The 18,560-nt window shown below is 40.2% G+C and overlaps 9 protein-coding genes across 9 annotated transcripts; 5 read left to right on the forward strand and 4 right to left on the reverse strand.

The window, feature by feature from the left end:
* Positions 1–163: 163 nt before the first annotated feature.
* On the forward strand, positions 164–1,486 carry SPS1 (putative serine/threonine protein kinase SPS1; the record flags this gene model as incomplete). Its single annotated transcript, XM_018131626.1, has 1 exon — positions 164–1,486. One exon carries the CDS (start codon positions 164–166, stop codon positions 1,484–1,486), a length of 1,323 nt encoding a protein of 440 aa, XP_017986486.1.
* Positions 1,487–1,741: 255 nt separating this feature from the next.
* Positions 1,742–3,307, forward strand: SPS2 (Sps2p; the record flags this gene model as incomplete). The annotated part of the gene is made up of 1 exon (XM_018131625.1): positions 1,742–3,307. The coding sequence occupies one exon, from the start codon at positions 1,742–1,744 to the stop codon at positions 3,305–3,307; it is 1,566 nt and encodes a 521-aa protein (XP_017986487.1).
* A 287-nt stretch (positions 3,308–3,594) lies between these two features.
* URC2 (Urc2p) lies at positions 3,595–5,955 on the forward strand (the record flags this gene model as incomplete). The annotated part of the gene is made up of 1 exon (XM_018131624.1): positions 3,595–5,955. The coding sequence occupies one exon, from the start codon at positions 3,595–3,597 to the stop codon at positions 5,953–5,955; it is 2,361 nt and encodes a 786-aa protein (XP_017986488.1).
* Positions 5,956–6,269: 314 nt separating this feature from the next.
* Positions 6,270–8,474, reverse strand: EMC1 (Emc1p; the record flags this gene model as incomplete). The annotated part of the gene is made up of 1 exon (XM_018131623.1): positions 6,270–8,474. One exon carries the CDS (start codon positions 8,472–8,474, stop codon positions 6,270–6,272), a length of 2,205 nt encoding a protein of 734 aa, XP_017986489.1.
* Positions 8,475–8,646: 172 nt separating this feature from the next.
* Positions 8,647–9,852, reverse strand: MGR1 (Mgr1p; the record flags this gene model as incomplete). Its single annotated transcript, XM_018131622.1, has 1 exon — positions 8,647–9,852. The coding sequence occupies one exon, from the start codon at positions 9,850–9,852 to the stop codon at positions 8,647–8,649; it is 1,206 nt and encodes a 401-aa protein (XP_017986490.1).
* Positions 9,853–10,095: 243 nt separating this feature from the next.
* Positions 10,096–11,754, reverse strand: PDI1 (protein disulfide isomerase PDI1; the record flags this gene model as incomplete). Its single annotated transcript, XM_018131621.1, has 1 exon — positions 10,096–11,754. The coding sequence occupies one exon, from the start codon at positions 11,752–11,754 to the stop codon at positions 10,096–10,098; it is 1,659 nt and encodes a 552-aa protein (XP_017986491.1).
* Positions 11,755–12,066: 312 nt separating this feature from the next.
* On the reverse strand, positions 12,067–13,098 carry GRH1 (Grh1p; the record flags this gene model as incomplete). The annotated part of the gene is made up of 1 exon (XM_018131620.1): positions 12,067–13,098. One exon carries the CDS (start codon positions 13,096–13,098, stop codon positions 12,067–12,069), a length of 1,032 nt encoding a protein of 343 aa, XP_017986492.1.
* Positions 13,099–14,299: 1,201 nt separating this feature from the next.
* On the forward strand, positions 14,300–15,781 carry AW171_hschr31335 (HCL654Wp; the record flags this gene model as incomplete). Its single annotated transcript, XM_018131619.1, has 1 exon — positions 14,300–15,781. One exon carries the CDS (start codon positions 14,300–14,302, stop codon positions 15,779–15,781), a length of 1,482 nt encoding a protein of 493 aa, XP_017986493.1.
* Positions 15,782–16,257: 476 nt separating this feature from the next.
* On the forward strand, positions 16,258–18,429 carry GID7 (glucose-induced degradation complex subunit GID7; the record flags this gene model as incomplete). The annotated part of the gene is made up of 1 exon (XM_018131618.1): positions 16,258–18,429. One exon carries the CDS (start codon positions 16,258–16,260, stop codon positions 18,427–18,429), a length of 2,172 nt encoding a protein of 723 aa, XP_017986494.1.
* Between the last annotated feature and the right edge of the window lie 131 nt (positions 18,430–18,560).

The raw sequence follows: 18,560 nt of genomic DNA on the forward strand, positions 1-18,560 counted from the left end.
CTCTACCTTTTTATTTTTTAATTGCGTAAAGTTTAATATTTTACATTTCTATTAAGAAGACAAATAGACAAGAAGAAGACACTCAGGCCTCTACCCATTTTCTCCCTTATTGCTAGTACTATCTGCTACTTCGACTATTTTCATTGCTTTACATAATTTCGCCATGAGTATTTTTTCGAACTCAGTACCACTTCCTTCATCACCAGACCCCAGCACACAATATGAGATATTGCAATGCATAGGTCGTGGTAACTTCGGTGATGTTTACAAAGCTAGGGATTTAACAACTAATGAGATTGTTGCTATAAAGGTCGTGAATTTAGAGGATACTGATGAACCAATAGACTTATTAGCACAGGAAATCTTTTTCCTTTCTGAATTGAAGTCACCGTACATTACAAACTACAAAACGGCGTTTCTAGTAGATGTTTCGATGTGGATTGTAATGGAATATTGCGGTGGTGGTTCATGTGCAGAGCTTTTAAAGTATACTCCAGAACATAAAGTTACCGAAGAACAGTGCGCTTTTATAGTAAGCGAGGTATTGATAGGTCTAGATTACTTGCATTCACAGAGGAAAATTCATAGGGATATCAAATCAGCAAATATTTTGTTAACGGATAATGGACAGGTAAAATTAGGCGACTTTGGTGTCAGCGGCCAAATGATGGTTACAAGAAAGAGAGATACGTTTGTTGGGACACCATTCTGGATGGCTCCTGAGGTTATTGACAGGAATAAGCAAGGTTATAATGAGATGGCAGATATTTGGTCCCTAGGGATTACAGTAATCGAATTATTGATGGGACATCCACCGTTGGATAAATACGATGCTATGAAAGCATTAATGGCCATCCCTAAGAGGGATCCTCCAAAATTGGACAAGAAATTCTCTTCTCAAGCAAGAGATTTTGTCGCACAGTGTTTGATAAAAGATCCTTGCCAACGGCCAACTGCTTCGGAATTACTAAAACATAGGTTTGTAAAAAGGGTTCGACTATGCAATCTACGTGATCAAGTAGAACTTGTAAAGAGGAATAAAATGATCTCCTTTGCAACTCGTGAACCCAAGTTTCCTTTACTAAACAAACTTTACAAAACAGGCAAAAAATCATACCTAGGAACATGGGACTTTGGTATCATGGATTCTGCCTCACCTGAATCCCAAATTAGTCCGATACTATCCAGCACTTCTAAGACACCTGAGACAAACATTACAGTTTCACCTACCTTGAACAATTACTACGAGGAGAAGGCCATTAAAGCCGCCGTGCCACCCCAAAAGGAATTGAACTTCTTCAAGCATGTTATTCGTTACAGTCTAAGGCGTGTACGTGATAGAGCACGCACCCAAGAGACGAAAGACGCTGTAGATCAACTTTCTGTAGTTTTCGCCGAAATAGAGCAAAACCACCCTGGATTGAGCGAAGCTTTTACAGAAGAGGTTTCAAGAAGGATGAGCTATCTAAAACAATACATCACTTGATGCCAGCTTATTATGTAAAACTTCATATAACATAACAACGTATATATCAGTTTTTCTACCTGTTGTTTTTATTTGTACTAAAACGTCACGATTTCCAAAATCGGCAGCGATCGTGTGAACTGGCACAGACAGCGTCAGACGTCACCCCACCACAAAAGCTGGTAGTACAGACGTATATATTTGTATAGATATTATTATGTGAACTTGATCCATTACCTTAGTCAATTAATCGACCACGTAAATACGCGACTAACAATGAAACTAAGCCACATTGTATCTCTAACTTTAACTACGTCTCAACTCTGTTCTGCCACGTCGGCCCCAAATCGGCAAATGCAGGGTTTACATGAGGGGAACCACGTTGGAATACCAGAGGGCATGCTGTTCAAAAGAGAATACCATGAATTAGGGGCAGGACTAAAATCAAAAATTGTCCAGCCTATTCTTAAATCTGGCGTGATGCAAAAAGGTATGATGAAGAAAAAGACAAGTACCAACAAAAAGGTCAAAACGCCGGGCAAATCTGTACCGGCGGCGAGTACTCCAAAAGAGCTCAGTGTTGCAGCAGCTGGTTCAAAAAGTGGCAACAGGACAAGTAATCCCAAGGCACCTGCCCCGGAGGGCGTCGATGTTTCAAGATTACCAGCGTATTGTAAAAATGATTTCCACTTGATCAAGAACGCAATTCAGTTAAACCAGTTGCAGGCAGAATGTACCGTGGTTAAAGGTACAGTGTCAATACAGGATTACGAAGAGCCAATAATTGACTTTGGTAACATCAATACCATTCACGGAGACTTGCTTATAGAGGAGTCATCTTCATTATTAAAAGTCCAAGGTAAAAACTTAAAATATATTGGCCAGACCTTCAAATTACACGATTTAACTGCCTTGACTGAGCTTGATTTGCCTGAATTAGGCCATATCAAGACAATTTACTGGAGGGTTGTGCCAATTTTACAAACTGTAGTTACATCACCCCGTATTGAATCCGTCGAGTCTGTTTTAATTTCGGATACATCGTTAACATCAATCGATGACTTCTACGGAAATGGAGAGTTAAGTTCCTTTAATATTAACAACAACCGTTACATGGATCACATTAAAACAAATGTTAGGCGTATTACTATGCAGTTGAGTATCAACGCAAACTCACAAAATCTAAATTTGGAGATGCCAGAATTGGTGGCTGCTGACAATGTCACAGTGAGAGATGCTGCTTCAGTATCCTTTCCAAAATTGGAATATGTAAACCAGTCATTCGAATTAATCGAGAATAATTTTGAAACCTTGTATATTCCAAAGTTGAAACGTATTGGGGGCACATTTGGCTTAATCGATAACAAGAATTTGGAAACAGTAAATATGTCTTCCGTAACTACAATAAACGGTGGACTTATGGTTTCCAATAACTCAAAATTAACGACCCTAGACTTCTTGCCGGAATTACAACAAGTAGGTGGTGCGATTCAATTCGAGGGAACTATTGACGATACAAAATTCCCCAAATTGAGGTTAGTTAAAGGTTCAGCCAAAATCGATAGTGGTTCAGGAAACCTAGATTGCTCAAAGTGGACAAGACCTAGCAGTGGTAACTCAATTATCCGCGGAGGCCAACTAGAATGTACCTCTGCCGGAAGACGCAACACAGTAAGCGTTTCTAAGGACGGTATTGTACTTGATAGAGACAGCAAAGAAGTCTCTCCAAATGAAAGTTTCGGCACCTCCATTGTTCTAGATAAATCCAAACTTGGTAAACTAATCTGGTCATTAGGGTTTGGATGGATGATCTTTTTACTAATTTTCGTTACATTACAGTGAACGACAGCATTCACAAGGTGGTTTAAAATAATTACTAAAAGAAAAGTCACTTATCATAGCACATTATTCTTGCTCTATAAATATATTTGGATAAATCAGTTCTGCTGAAGTACTTATACAATACCAGCTTGTTTTTGTTTTTATCTTTTTATCTTTTAATTTTTGATTTATATTTTAGTTTATATTTTATAAGCTGACGTCTTATTTATAATTACTGATTCTAATTTCCGATGTAACCAAACCCATGTGTTACATCTATAACGAAAATTAAAGAAAAATACTTATGAATGCCAAATCTGATGTCTAGTAAGGTGTTAGACGATATTACAGGATCCAGAAATGATAGTAACGAGGAAAAGAATAGTTTAGAATCTAGTAAAACGTTGATAGTTCATGATGGTGATAGCTCATCGCATGAAAAGGATGACGAGGAACTAATGAAAGGAAAAAAGCGCGTTGCACCAAAGAGTGGTGAAGAAAAGGGATGCTGTATAACTAGTAATCCAGAGTATGGCAACAATGATAGTAAAAACGTTAGGAAGCAGAGAAAGAAAAGGAAAACTTATAGCTGTGATGTATGTCGGAAACAAAAGACAAGATGTGATTATGAACAACACGTTGGTAAGTGCAGGAGATGTAGCGTTTTAAGTTTGGAATGTTCATTATCGCAGTATTGTAAGGACGAGCAGGATAGAGTTGATTTGAGAAGTTCACTGTATCCTTCACATGTGGAACTGCCGACCGGGAGAAACGTTCCCGATCATGGAGATGTGGGTCCGCCTTTACAAGTGTTAGATAAAAGGCTACTGTTACTAGAGTCATATATTAATGACTTGCATTCCAAATTTGACAAGGTTGTGAAGCATCTAGAAGGACGTAGAGATGTTCGGTTCCCTGGTGACGAGCCGCGTGATACTAATTTGCCGTATTATGCAGCTCTGTCTGGCACGACGGAAAGGGCTTACCCCAGCATCCAACCACATTTTTCTAGTGTTAATCCTCCAATTACTTTATTTCAGCAGGCAGGTCTTCGAGGAACATCGCATGATCATGTATTCAGCAAGGGCTTTTTAGATAGTTTGAAGCTGCAGGAGCCACCTTTTAAATTGGTGAATGATATAGATTCCCGTTTCTTTCCGGAGAGCAAAGAATTAACGAGTAGTATGCTGTTAGAGAAGCGACAGAGGCCGTTTGTTGTTGCCCGGGATGGATTTATGAGATATTTTAATGAAAATGAACAGCTCTGTTTGACGTTATCAAAGGAGTTTTTGGTAAAATCACACTTTTGGATTATACCAGGGGGGATCAAGGCGATCGATAGAGCATATGTGGAGGAACATGCTTTTATTTCAAGTGTTTTTACTATGATTGCGATGGGTTTTGATGACAACAACAAATATAGCACGGAACAGGAGCTACTATATAATTACATGGAAGGAATGCTAACTAGTACTTTAACTATGATTGATAGATTAACGGATCATGATATTGAAGCGATACTTTACTGTTCTATGTTCAACGTCTCTAGGAAAGCGAAGCGACATAGGCAAACGCGATTTCATTCACTAGGGCTTTCTAAGTTTGCCTTGGACTGCTTATTGACTATAATTGATTTTCATAAGATTAAGGATCGTGTACTAGTCAATGAGGAGTATAATGCAACTGATCTATATCACTTGAGAATTCTAAATTCATTGTCAGAGTGTTTGCTCCAGTATTCTATTGGTTACGGTGATTTCACGGTTCTGGACGGTACGATTCGAGAGTTTAACAAACTTACCGCAAAGTTTCCTCAGGCCAATTTTGGCGATGAAATCAAAATCAGTAAGATCAACCTAGCTGAAATTGTAACAGAAATATTTCTATCTTTCAAATCATACTTTAATCGGACATTGAAGCTATTCGATGATCAGAATTCTCAGGACGATTCATTACTTTTCCCAGAAATTGAATATTGGTTGAGTAACTGGGATGAATTATTATCCAAAGACGATGGTGGTGTATTACAGTTTTCCTATCATTTCTACTACATTATGATATTCCGCACATTTTTGATAGAATTCTATGACGAAGTTATGCACAACGAAGCATTCTACCAATGCATGCTAATGACCATGAAGAAGTCATGTTTCTCACTAATGGATGAGTTCTTGAGATTACCTCCTGCACTCATCAAGGGTGCACCGGTTATCACTTTGAATCAGCTTGTTTACGCATGCTTAACAGTATACGATTTCTTATACTGCTATGAACTGACTGAAAGGCAGCAGGTGCTTAACAAATGTACTAAGATATATTGGCATTTAAATACCATTGGTGAGAAATCAAACGAGGCTACACTACATGTTGGACAGATAATTAAATCTTTGATTGACACTGGCCGAGACTTTTCTCAGAAGAGAGTTTCCCCCAACATCCCAACAGTAATATGTAACTTTGAGAAGAGTATGACAGATAAAACTTTCCAAGACTCTTTCTCATTTAGTGAAACTCCCAATATTACTCAAGGCTTCCATACAACGAGCCACTCCGGAAATTTTAGCATGCCAGATGTTGACAAATTCACTTCCTTCGAGGACTTCTTTCAGAATTTTTTCAATCATTTAAAACCTACTACTCAAAGGTTCCATCCATCTAAACCTAAATAAAGAACTGTAGCTGGCGTTGAAATACTTTTTGAATAAATCCTGAAAGTTCCTAAATTGGTTACAGATTGACTTTATATGTTCAGTTATTGTATCTACTGCTAATTGGGTCTGTCTATATATGCATCATTTTTAATCATAACGTAATTAATATCATGTTACTATCTTGACCTTGCCAAACTAATGAGACCTTTTAAGATGCAATTAAATTCTTATTCATGAGTTCAAAGTTTTCATGCAATACTTTATATAATGTAATAATAGAGGAGCCAGTCACTGTACAATGTGTTTGGCTCCACAGATATTGCACACTAATTTCAGTAAGAGAAATCTTTAACCAACCATTTCGTTTTAAGTTTTTTCGTTTCAGCTATTGGGTTTAAGAAATAACAAACTGTTATAATGGCAACGATAGTAGCCAAAAGTTTACCTTTCTCAAAACTAGGAGATAAGGTGTCAAACTGAGATGAAGGAGCTATTCTCGTGCAGAATATATCATGGCTCAAACTGCATAAAAATGATGTAGACTCAAGGTTTGTGGGTATAGAAATTAGTTTGGATGATTTCCCGTTAATCATCATCCTGGAATGCGTGAGTACAAGCTTGTCGTCCAATGGAATATTTGAAATGTATGGCATTGCCATGAATTCCCTCTTATCTGATTCTGACATCTTAGATGCTTCCACGCGTCTTGCATTTAGAATAAACTTCGGAAGGTACGTTATTTGCCCATTCTCCAATTCGAGAATAATGGCCTTTGTGGTAACACCGTATTTAGTCCTGGACAATAACATATGTTTTATTACCTCTGGGTAAAAGAACGATTGTGATATGACATGCGGTTTATGGGAATTTCTTAATGAGTCCTGTACTACAGATGAGTTTGAAGTTCTCACATTAGGCTGCGAAGACTCGTATAATTCAATCACTGAAATTCTTTGTTCAGCAATTGGTACGTTACTGAAATATGAGTATATTACCCAATGTTCTCCAAAAACTAAATTTATTGGCTCATCTAAAACAATTCCTTCGTCATGGTAAACACTGTGAATCAGTTCCCCGGTTACAGTGTCGATAATGTTGACAGTCATATAATTCGCCTTCTTATTCGCCACAATATAAGATGCCAAGTTGGGGTTTAGATACTTGTACATCACACTTCTGTTCCCGAGAACTTTACCAATATTCATTATCACCTCGTCGTACCTGGATGCGAAAGCCACAACCTCCTCCTCAGGCTCAACATGTATTTTCCATGTCTTGAACAACTCTCCATTAGTGACTGAATAAGCAGCCAAAGACTTTTTATCGTGTCCCACAATAATCGTATTATCAAGATTAGAGGATTTTTCTGCTAGTAAAAGAGTTGGTTTTGGTGCTTGGAAGAAGAAGTCGTCAGAGTCACCCAAACGGAATACCTTCTCATTTGGGATATGTATCCTTTCAGAGTTTATAATTGGTGCTTGATGATTTGTTATATCTACTTTAGCTACTATTCCTTCTTTTGTAAACAGTATCAGCTCAGTATCTCCCTTAACTGCTTCTAAACCAGTGATACCAGACACGCCAGTAGGAAGTGACCATTGCTTATCACCAGTTTTCATGTCAATGGCAATAATATTACCAGCTCCTGTTGCTAATATCAAACTCTTAATCTGCCCAAACTCCAGGTCACGTCTCCATAAATCATCCTCGTCATCATCCTTTAACATGTGAGTGACAATGGAGCCTGGAGTTTTGTTAGTATTTTTCAGGAACTTTAAGAGCCTCCTCCAATTTTGGTTCAAACGATACCAGTAAGCTTGAAATATGTTTAACGTACTTTCCGTGTTCAATTCCTCGTATACATTGTTAGTGTCATCATCGATCTCGGAAATATAAGTGTATGCAACAATTGTACTAGCCGATTCATCTCTAACCCATGAAGTATAGAATTCACCGTCGGTAAACTCCCTGTAATAGTAGATATCGTCCTCTGTAGAGAACATAATAGAAAGATTATCCAAGTTATCTGTTTCCAAATACTTGATCTCCCTGAAACCCTGTGGCAAAGGAACTTCAAAAACCGCTGCGTTCGTTAGACCATTGCCGAAGATCTTAACGGCATTGTTTTCAATGGCAACTTTGCTTAGATCAACAATACATGAAGACTCAAAACTTTCAACTTCACTATCAACTATAACCCCCATTCCAGCATCAAGAACCCTGATTTCGTCATTAGTTTTTAAAGCAAGTTTCGAACCACCGTCCAATGACATAATATCTTCAACATGGAATTCCAAACGTTGCCTTAAAATAACATCACCGTTAGTGGAATTAACAAATGATAATAAAGACCTGCCATCTAAGTCCGATAATATCGTCAAAGAATCATTTCCTTTACCAAGTACACACCTGTAATCACCGATATTTGTCCATTGCCAATCTGACTGAAACGCTTCATCGGAATAAACAGCGTGAACCCGTATCGCAAATAATAAAGATACAAAAACTGTTCGATATAACTTATGGAACAAGCTCATTCTTTCCTGCGGTAATCAACATATGTTGTGTATATATAATAAATATATTCCTAAGAGATTTTAAAGTCTCTAAAGCGGCGACTCATATTATACGATGTGAGAAAGTGACTAACGCTTTAAATGAAGCTAAATCCCAACTATTGTTCTCGATAGGTTCTATATTTGTTGTTACCTAGTCGGATTTAGTGGCATTACTTTCATTTTCTTTCCTGGTGGGAGCTATTCCCAAATCCGTAACATCTTCATTCTCATTGATAAGTTCTTGTGGGGTTCTAATGGTTGGCAAGAACTTTATGCTTAGAGAGGTATCCAAAGCCAAATCAACCCAGGGGTTATATAAAGTCCATAGTTCTTGTAGATTAATATCTTCAGGCGATTTTACACTTGGATCTATTGTAACGCCTCTAATGCTTATTTCAGGCTTTTTTGGTGATGCCGGAGCGGCAGTGTCGGAAGGTTCTGAATCTAATAGCTGCCTGATGGACTTCCTGTTTGCCGCGTTAGTTTGAATGAGTTCTTCGAGTTCCTTCTTCCTTGTAGCTGCAGCTTCATTATCCTCAACTACCATTTTAGAGTTCATATTTTCTAGGAACTCGCTCATATTCAGATAATGTTCAACTTTATCGAGAAACTCTGAGAACGATAACGGGGTATAGTCTAGAGGCCCTAGCCACTTAGTGATGATATTATCAGCATTTGCATGAGCTCTCGCCACTGCTACCCCTTGTTTTATTTCAGGGATGTTCACAGACAGTATTGATCCACTGGTAGCATCTTTAACCTTAAACCGCAGTGGATCAACTCCCTCATGGTAGTATTTTACAACGTCATTATAAAACTGCTTGTCCCTTACAGCCTTAGCCTGTTCCTCCCACGGATCATAGCCTAACGTAAACCTAAATGCCTCCAAGAAGGACTGCACAAGCAAAGAGCTTCCTCCAATCAAATACAAGAGCCTCTTCGCGTTAACAAACCTTCTAGAAGCAAAGAAACCCGAGCCCTCATCACTCCTTCTATGGAACGTGTGCGTCCCACCAAACTCACTAAAAGTATTAGAGGCAACATACATGTCCTTAGAGGTCTGTGAAAACCTATTCAGGCTTGGAAAGTCTGCTACATTCTTCTTGAGGACTTTCGGACGCAGACTTCTGAACCTATTCATACAATACAACCCGAACGCTGTTTGAATCGTTAGAAGAGACCATAGACCGATTTTATTATCTGATGCAGGTACCAGTGGACCCCAAAGGGTCAACCCTAAACTAGGTCTTCGATAAAAGTGCTTCTTTATATCTTTGTCCGGCTTTACCGGCTTTGTTGAAGGTAGTTTACCTACATTTGAATCCTTCCCCCCAGCAGGCGGTGTAAATAATCCCATTACGAGCCAAAGATAATTAGTAGGCTAATTGATCCCGCTTAAAGCTCCGAATACGATATAGAAACTAATTTCCTTGCAGTTCAGCTAAGTCTACGAGTAGTATTCAGTTGATTGTACGTTAAAAGCTATGTTGTGAAGAATATAAGCTTACACACGTTGTAAATGACATGACAAATATCACCATCAAACACACTCTACGATACTATAAGGTTACTATATTTTAAAAAGACTTAGATTTTGATCTTATAACTCATCAGCAGACCACTTGTACTCACCGTCATCAGAGTTCTCAGCATCCTGCTCATCGTCTTCTTCATTCTTAGTCACTGTAATTTTTACATCTTCCTCTTCAGGCTCTGGAACTGCAGGTTCTTCAATTTCAACTTCTTCGTCTTCGTCTAGAGCTTCTGCATTATCGAGACGTTCCTTGATAGCCTTACCGTCAATCTTGTTGTTACCTTTTTCTAGAATAAAGTCGAAGAAAGATTCTAAGGATCTGGTGGAGTCGTAATATTGTGGCTCAGAGTCCTTGCCTGCAGGGTATAGAACAATAGTTGGGAAGCCCTCTACGTGGACACCCGACACATCGTTCTCAGTGAAGTCGATGTTAGCTATCAAAACCTTGTCTTTAGCGTCTTCATCAGAAGCGTATACGTCAGCTAACTGTTCGTAGGTAGGAGCCAATCTCTTACAGTGTCCACACCATGGGGCGTAGTATTCAACCAATACGTCCTTGGTTGGATCGTGAACAAGTTCTTGGTGGGTCTTACCGACTAGCTTGTAGACGTTGGTGAGTTGGGTCTCTGGGATATCTTCGGACTTGACAATAGGTTCCAATTTGTTGTCTAAGAAGTCCTTAACGAACTTGGAGACGTCCTTCTCTTTTAGGGTTTCCTTTTGGCCAGCAGCCTTGAATTCCTCTTCAGTTAACTGTGGCATACCGAATTTGGAGTCGTTACGGAAGTCGTGGATAACAAATAATGGGAATTGTTGCTTCATGTTCAATGCGTCGGCATGTTTACCGAACCTGGCGGTGTCCAAACCAACGAAGTTGATTAAACCTCTGTATTGCTTAGCCAATTTCTTGTAAGTTGGTTCCCATTCGGCACGCTCCTCCTTGGAAGTGTAAAAGAAGTAAGCCATTGGGACCTGAGCAGCCAAGTAACGTTCGTAAGTGTCAGCGTCAACATCACCAAAGAAAGGAACGCTTTGAACGGCGATCCATTCAGTGAAGTGTTGAACATCTAAATCTTCACCATCGTAAACAATTGGATCTTCCTCGCCTTGCAAGTAGATCTTCAACTTACCATCCCCATTTTGGTTTTGAACAAATGTAAAGAAGGTTCTTTGGGAACCGGCTACCTCGTAGAAGGTAGAGTTGAAGCCCTTAACACCTCCGTCAACAATAACGGCGGAACCAGCCTCCTTTAGCACCTTCTTCAAGTCTTCAGCAGCGGTTTTCTCGTTTAACACCAAAACAGCAGGTTCATTCTGTTTCACCATAAACTTAACAATGTCATCCTTGGTTCTACCTCCCTTGTATTCTAGAGAGTCGTCGGTCTTACCATCTTTGAAGATCCTCAAGCTTGGGTACCCTCTGATCTCCATTTCCATACACAATTGTTGATCTTTAGTACAATCAACTTGTGCCAAAGGAATACCCTTGTCTTTCAATTCTGCTGCCGCTTGAACATACTCTGGAGCAAGAGACTTACAGTACCCACACCATGGAGCATAGAACTCTGCTAAAACCAATGGATTTTCATCAACAAATTTCTGGAATGTCTCACCATTTAATTGTACAACATCAGAATCATCAGGAGCAGTGGCGTTTTGGGCGGAACTAGCACCAACGGTCACTGCTGCCACTAGAGCCAGTGTAATTTGCTTTTTAAACAACATGTTGAATATCCAAGCTATTGAGTTAGTTTAGTGTTTACAACAGTTTGAGTCTACTGGGTGTCCGGGATCTAAATCGAGTGGCAAATTTTATAAACTGTTGTCTTTATATTAGGCGGGAGTTGATGCTTAGCTGAGGAATAGTTAAAAAAAAACAAGGACACCGTGTTGAATAAACCACAGCGATTATGTAATCTGTAAAGAAAAGCTCTAAAAGTAACTACAGAAGTGGAGATTAGATGTGCATATTCACCGGGTAGGCTTGTGCGATTGCTAAACACAATTCAAAATCCCACTCTTATATGCTCTTTAGCTCTACTCTTGAGGCTTATGCTGCCGCGGTGGTTCTATAGGAGTACTTGGTGATGCCCTTCTGGGACTTTCATCTTTGCCTTCATTGAAGTAATCTTGCATAATTGACGTGTTGGGAGCATTTGGTTGCCGCTTTTTCTTGCGGGCAGTATGCTGTTGAGGTGGTGCATTAGTAGTTGCGATGGGCTGCGACTGTAGCGCCCTAGCAGGAATGAAGGCTTCGGAATTTTGGCCTACCTCAAAATTATAGTTTGATTTAGGTGGAGGAATGCGGTGAATGAAGCCGTACCCCACCCCGCACCCAAGGCGGCCATCGCTCCCGATATGCACCGTTACAGGCCTCACACAGTCGACCTCCAGGTTGTAGACATATAGTACCAGGTCCTGATTGGTACGTGACCTGACGATATCTTGGAGAATAGTTTCGCCGCCAGTGGCTAGGAGGCCGTCCTGGCATCCGATTATATAGTCCTCGCCGGGAACGAGTCCCGCTAGCTGTGCAGGACCCTCCGCCAGGTTGATATTAAGCACGTGGTAAGTGTAGGTCGAGGCGATCAATGGTGTCCACTGCACAGCGAATCCCAGAGATTCGAAGATCACGTGAGTGGAGTCTTCACCATCGTTGTTGAGCGGGACGTCCTCGACGGCAGTCTTTGGCGTTATATGGATATACTCGTCGCGGTAGAAGCCGCCCTTGGCGGACCAGACGTTGAATTGGACGCTGTTGCCGCAGCTATTGTTCAAAATTCTAAAAATTGAGTTGTAATCTGGGTATAGGAAGCCATGCTGGTTTGTGATCGTTGGGATCGGCTGGTTGTTAATACCCACAATGGAGTCAAAAAATGACTGCAACTGCAGCTGCGACTCCTCCGACTTCACAACCCTAAGTCCGTGTATCGATGTGTTCGTATCATTACCGGGAATCAGCAAATTTGGTGGAATTGATTGAAAGTACACATCAAGTGATCTATCACCCGATATATCATGCACAGATTGCTCGAATGTTTTAACAAGGTTCTTTGCGATCCTTAACATATTGGCTTATCTTTTGATATAACGTTTATTTATTTATTTGTATGTAGTGTATCTTTTTAATACGTAAAAACAGTTTCAGAATTGCAAGGGTTAACATAATACAGCCGATTTACGTATTTTAATATCAGATCATCTAACACGCCATAGAAACGCGTTCCTCAATGGCTTAAGCTTATTAGATTAAAGACATGATCAAACATGATCGCCTTCGATATAGTCTTGTGTACTGCTATATGGTGTGATTAATTAACATCACATCTACTTCGCACTAATTAAGCCAAATCGTCCCAACTGCGCGCTTAAGTTTAGCGCTATTCTACTAGGCCGCTAATAGGGTACGTAAAACAACAGTTCGTTAAGATCGTGCCAAGTATATGACCAGTATCTAAAACTTTGGCTGCGTCAAGACACATTTACGATCAGCATTACTATGTAGCCGAATCACCTACTACGCCGTCAACTACCCGCTATACAAGCCAACTGTGAAGCTGAAAGTAGTAGAACTTTTTTTCTATCTTACGTAAGGGTAACACACATTGTAGCGACCTACTTTAAAATATATACAGTACTAAAATGCACTTGAAGTCTGCATGAAATACGGTACAAGAATACGCGGTAATTGCAACCGTTCCAACCCCCGCGGATCCGCTTGTGGCCCAACTCTCGGATAAATAGTAGCGGGATTACGTAATAATTAAGGGGCAGTTGCGTGTTTGTGGACGTCAGGCCCTGCGTTGCTCGATCTTCGCGATCAGCCGGAATTTTCTCCTATTCTGTCACTTTTTGTGCGGGGTTTTCTAACCAAACCCTATGCTGTTCTCCGCTTCCAAACTTTTTGCAGCGATTACGATTGTTTTCACAGCAGCGGGTGCTGTACTCCACTATCCCAAACCTCATTCGATTATTTTTTTGTCACTTGATTTTATTGTCACGACGCTGTCATACTCCTTAATATTCAATGCTACCCTGAAAACCAGCACGAATCATATGAATGTATAATAAAAAATTGTTAATTACCAACAAATTAATGTCGAATAGTAATATATATAAATATATAAATTTGAAAGGGAATTTTTAAAGCTATGTATGGCTTTAAAAAAATTTATTTTAGACTCCTGTCGCTGTTTATAAAACATAACAAAGAGCGGGTCTTTATTTTCTAGCTAATAACATATACGAATTAATACTAAAATACCAAAAAATGTCATTTGATAATTTACACAAGCAGAAGCAGTATGCAATCGACACCACAGTCGACAAGATTTGCAGCGAATTTGACGTTACGAAAGAAAAGCTTGCAGAACTTACAGAATATTTTGTCGAATGTATGGAGGAAGGTTTGAAGGCTAAGTATGACGGGCGTGGTTTACCTATGATTCCATCATTTGTGATGGGGAGGCCCGATGGTTCTGAAGAAGGGGTTGTTTTGGCAGCTGATTTGGGTGGGACTAATTTTAGAGTTTGTTCAGTTAAGTTGAACGGGAACACTACGTTTACTATGAAGCAGCAGAAAACCAAAATCCCGGAGGAATTGTTGGATGATGGCGCCGATGAGCCAGTTACTTCGGATGAGTTATTTGCTTATATGGCTAAGCGCACGTTGACATTTTTGAAGAAAAACCTACCCGAAGAGCTGGAAGATACGAGTAAGCCTATCAAAATGGGCTTTACTTTTTCGTTCCCGGTTGACCAGACTTCTTTGTCCAAGGGTACGTTGATAAGATGGACCAAGGGTTTCAATATACAGGATACTGTTGGAAAGGATGTTGTTGAATTGTTGCAGCACCATTTGGAGCAGGTGGGGTTGAAGCATGTCCGCGTCGTTGCTCTTCTCAATGACACAGTCGGTACCTTTTTGTCGCACTGCTATTCTAGTGGGGGCGCCAGCTTCAAGTCGGGAGAGATTTCCGAGCCCATTATCGGTTGTATCTTCGGTACAGGTACCAATGGTTGCTACATGGAGAAATTAGAGAACATCAAGAAACTTCCACAGTCATTTATAGATGAGATGCTTGCCCAAGGGAAGAAGGAAATGTGTATAAACATCGAGTGGGGTTCTTTTGATGAGGAACTGAAGTACTTGCCTACAACAAAGTACGATGAATTTATAGACCAGAAGTACAGTCCTAATCCCGGGCACAACTTGTTTGAAAAGCGTGTTTCCGGTTACTATTTGGGTGAGCTTTTGAGGACCATCTTGGTCGACTTGCACTCCCAAGGTATGATCTTCAGACAGTACCAGAATGGAAAGTTGCCATCCAAGGTCACCAAGCCCTTCCAGTTGACTTCAGAGGTTCTCTCGCACATTGAAATTGACGACTCCTCCCAATTGCGCGAAACAGAGTTATCTTTCTTGCAGTCATTGAGGCTACCAACAACCTATGATGAACGTATTATTATCCAGAAACTTGTTCGCGCAATTTCGCGGCGCTCTGCCTACCTAGCTTCTGTGCCTCTTGCTGCCGTCCTCATGAAGACCGGCGCATTAGAAAAGAGATACCATGGGGAAGTAGACATTGGCTGTGACGGAAGTGTTTTTGAATTCTATCCGGGCTTTAGATCGATGTTGAGACACGGTTTAGCTCTATCTCCATTGGGACCCGATGGTGAACGTAAGATCCACTTACTTGTAGCTAAAGATGGGTCAGGGGTAGGAGCTGCCTTATGTGCAATGATAGCGTGAAAATAACACTGCAATGAATACCCACTCCACAGGAGTATTTTATTAAGCCTGTAATGACTAACTCCTCATTGGGAGTATTTATTTGAACTGTAATTGAGGTGATGAATGAATTTATGAAATTTTATGATATCAAATTTCTTGGTCAGAATTTAACGACAATTATTAAAGCGCATAACGTTAACGAGTTAAAATATTGACTAGATATATATATATAGACTTAGTTCATCGTGTATAGGCAGTGTCAGTGCTGAAGCCATCTTCAGGATCCTGACGCTGTCATTTGGTTGTCGTCACAAATGATATACTAGTATAGCTATTTTCTCCCTTAAAACGTTATAATAAGAAAGCCCAGAATGTTTAAGGGGTTCAGACACTTACAACTCGCTAACAGTCAATAAGCTTACCGAGTAAACACTAAGGATTGGTGGATATTGGAAGCCTGATTAATAGCTAGCGTTTACTACAGTTGCTCTACCATGCCGGTGTCTTTAACTGAGAACGAGGAGCTATTTGTGCCTGACTATACAAAGAAAAAGCAGTCGAATGTCATACAGGACTTGGCACAGCCTTTCGATAAAGTACAGCTAACAAAATTGCTCATTAATACCTTGCATGAACTTGGGTATAAGAAATCAGCGGTACAATTGGAGAATGAAAGCGGTGGGATTCAAGTAGAGTCTACTACAGTTCAATTATTATTTGACCTGGTTAAAACAGGAAACTTCGAGAAATGCACGATAAATTTACTCTTTCGCCTCCCATTGGTAAATGGTGATTTGTCTCACCTTCTAAGGAATAACAGGAACTCTACTTCTAGTCCAGTAAAAGCTGGCGAACTTGCAGCATATGACGAATCATCTCATATGGTCAAGGTTCTTAAACGGCAATATCAAATACTGTACCTGTTCGTTCAGCGGCTGTCTATTTACGAGGCGGCGGACATCCTGAAGCTTACTACGGTGATGGAGATTTTTGTATTACTACTCAGGCAAATATTTATTGAGTTGGTTCTTGTTAATCAGGACAAGAAACTGGCGCTGACGTTTTTGCGAACCGTAGTCAGGCCTTCTATTCAGCTATGGGATTCACTGTTAACTATACAAACAATACCAGCCGAAGAGGATCCTGCCGATGAGTTGAATCCAAACCCAGATACAATGTTATTGCAAATGACTACATTATTGACTTGCCCTTTGGACTCTATTGAGGCTACAGAAATTTGGGGCGGATCAATTGAAGCTTCCCGCCAAATGACACTAGATAGAATATCCCAGTATATTAATCCGAATGACTTAGTGCCTCGTGGTAGGTTAATTACATTATTAAAGCAGGCGATACAATTTCAAAGGTCTGGCGACCTGTTGGTGCTGTCTAATGACAGGGATTCAGCCAGTAAAGCTGTAAGCGAAAAAACGACGTACAATTTGTTGCAGGACAACGTAGGAGCTCTGGTAATGTTCCAATTTAGTCATGTTAAAACGTTGGCTGAAAATAAGGATGAGATATGGTATCTCCAGTTCTCACCAGATGGAAGATATTTGGCTAGTGCATCTGCAGATACTTCTAGCGACCGCAAGGTGCTGGTATATGATGTCATGAATGATTTCAAGCTGTATAAAGTATTGGCTGGAACGGAACAGTCCGTTTTGTACCTAAGCTTTTCTCCAGATAGCCAGAGAATACTTACGTGCTCGTTTAACGAAGACGTGAAGGTTTATAACATTCATGATGAAGGCCAACCTTGGCACTACAACGATGGAAATGCACACAGTAGTCCTACTGCAGGGGTAATAGATCCATGTCACTCGATTACTGTGACATTGCCAGAAACGCATTCATCAGACATCCCAGCATCTGCTTCTAACACGAGGATGAGGATGTGGTGTTCTGCTTGGTTTAATAATCAGCCTAACTTAGTTGCTTTGGGATCAACTGATCGGGAAGTAATTATATATGATTTGGAAGTGCAAGCTATTAAGTGTAGGCTTTCACAAACATCCTTAAGTGCTGCAAACGCTACATTGCATGGCAGTTCAACTTCTCCGCCACCAACCAACAGCTCCTCCAAGGACCAATTTTTACGTGTCCATGCAGTTAGTATTTCCCCAGATGACAATTACTTGATATGCATGAGTAACGAAACCTTTATTGACGTATACGACGTCTCTGCAATCGGCAAGCATCATGATTCTAACCATGAAATAAGAACCCCCAGAGTAACACGATTGAATATTGGCAAGAAGATGACCTCAATGAGTGGGCCGGTAGGTTCGGACCACTCGCTTTTGCTAATAAGCGTCCAGTCGCAAGAGCTACAATTGTGGGACTTTAAACGACAAATAATGGTCCAACGCTATGTAGGTCAGAGGCAAGTGGCGTACATTATCCGTTCCTGTTTTGGGCATCGCGATGACCTAGTGGCAAGCGGCTCTGAGGATGGGAAGATATACATATGGGATAGATATTATGGTAACATTATCGGAGTTTTGTCAGGTCACACGCTTATGAGACCAGATGGTTCGAGAAGCCGTAACCTTCCAATGAACAAAATATGTAATGTAGTGACGTGGAATCCTGCTAACCCATGCATGTTCGCCTCTGGAGGAGATGATGGCTTGGTCAAGATTTGGAGAGTTGACCCCAGCTAGAGTTCAGGTCCATTGAGAAACTCTTTTTTTAATCACATATATTAAAGGAAGCGTAATAGTTATATTACGGCTTGGAGTATATAAATCAAATAAACTCTGAAAGAAACCATCTCTCTTTTTTCTACCTTCTA

Source organism: Eremothecium sinecaudum, chromosome III, assembly GCF_001548555.1.
Source record: "Eremothecium sinecaudum strain ATCC 58844 chromosome III, complete sequence".
NCBI lineage: Eukaryota > Fungi > Ascomycota > Saccharomycetes > Saccharomycetales > Saccharomycetaceae > Eremothecium > Eremothecium sinecaudum.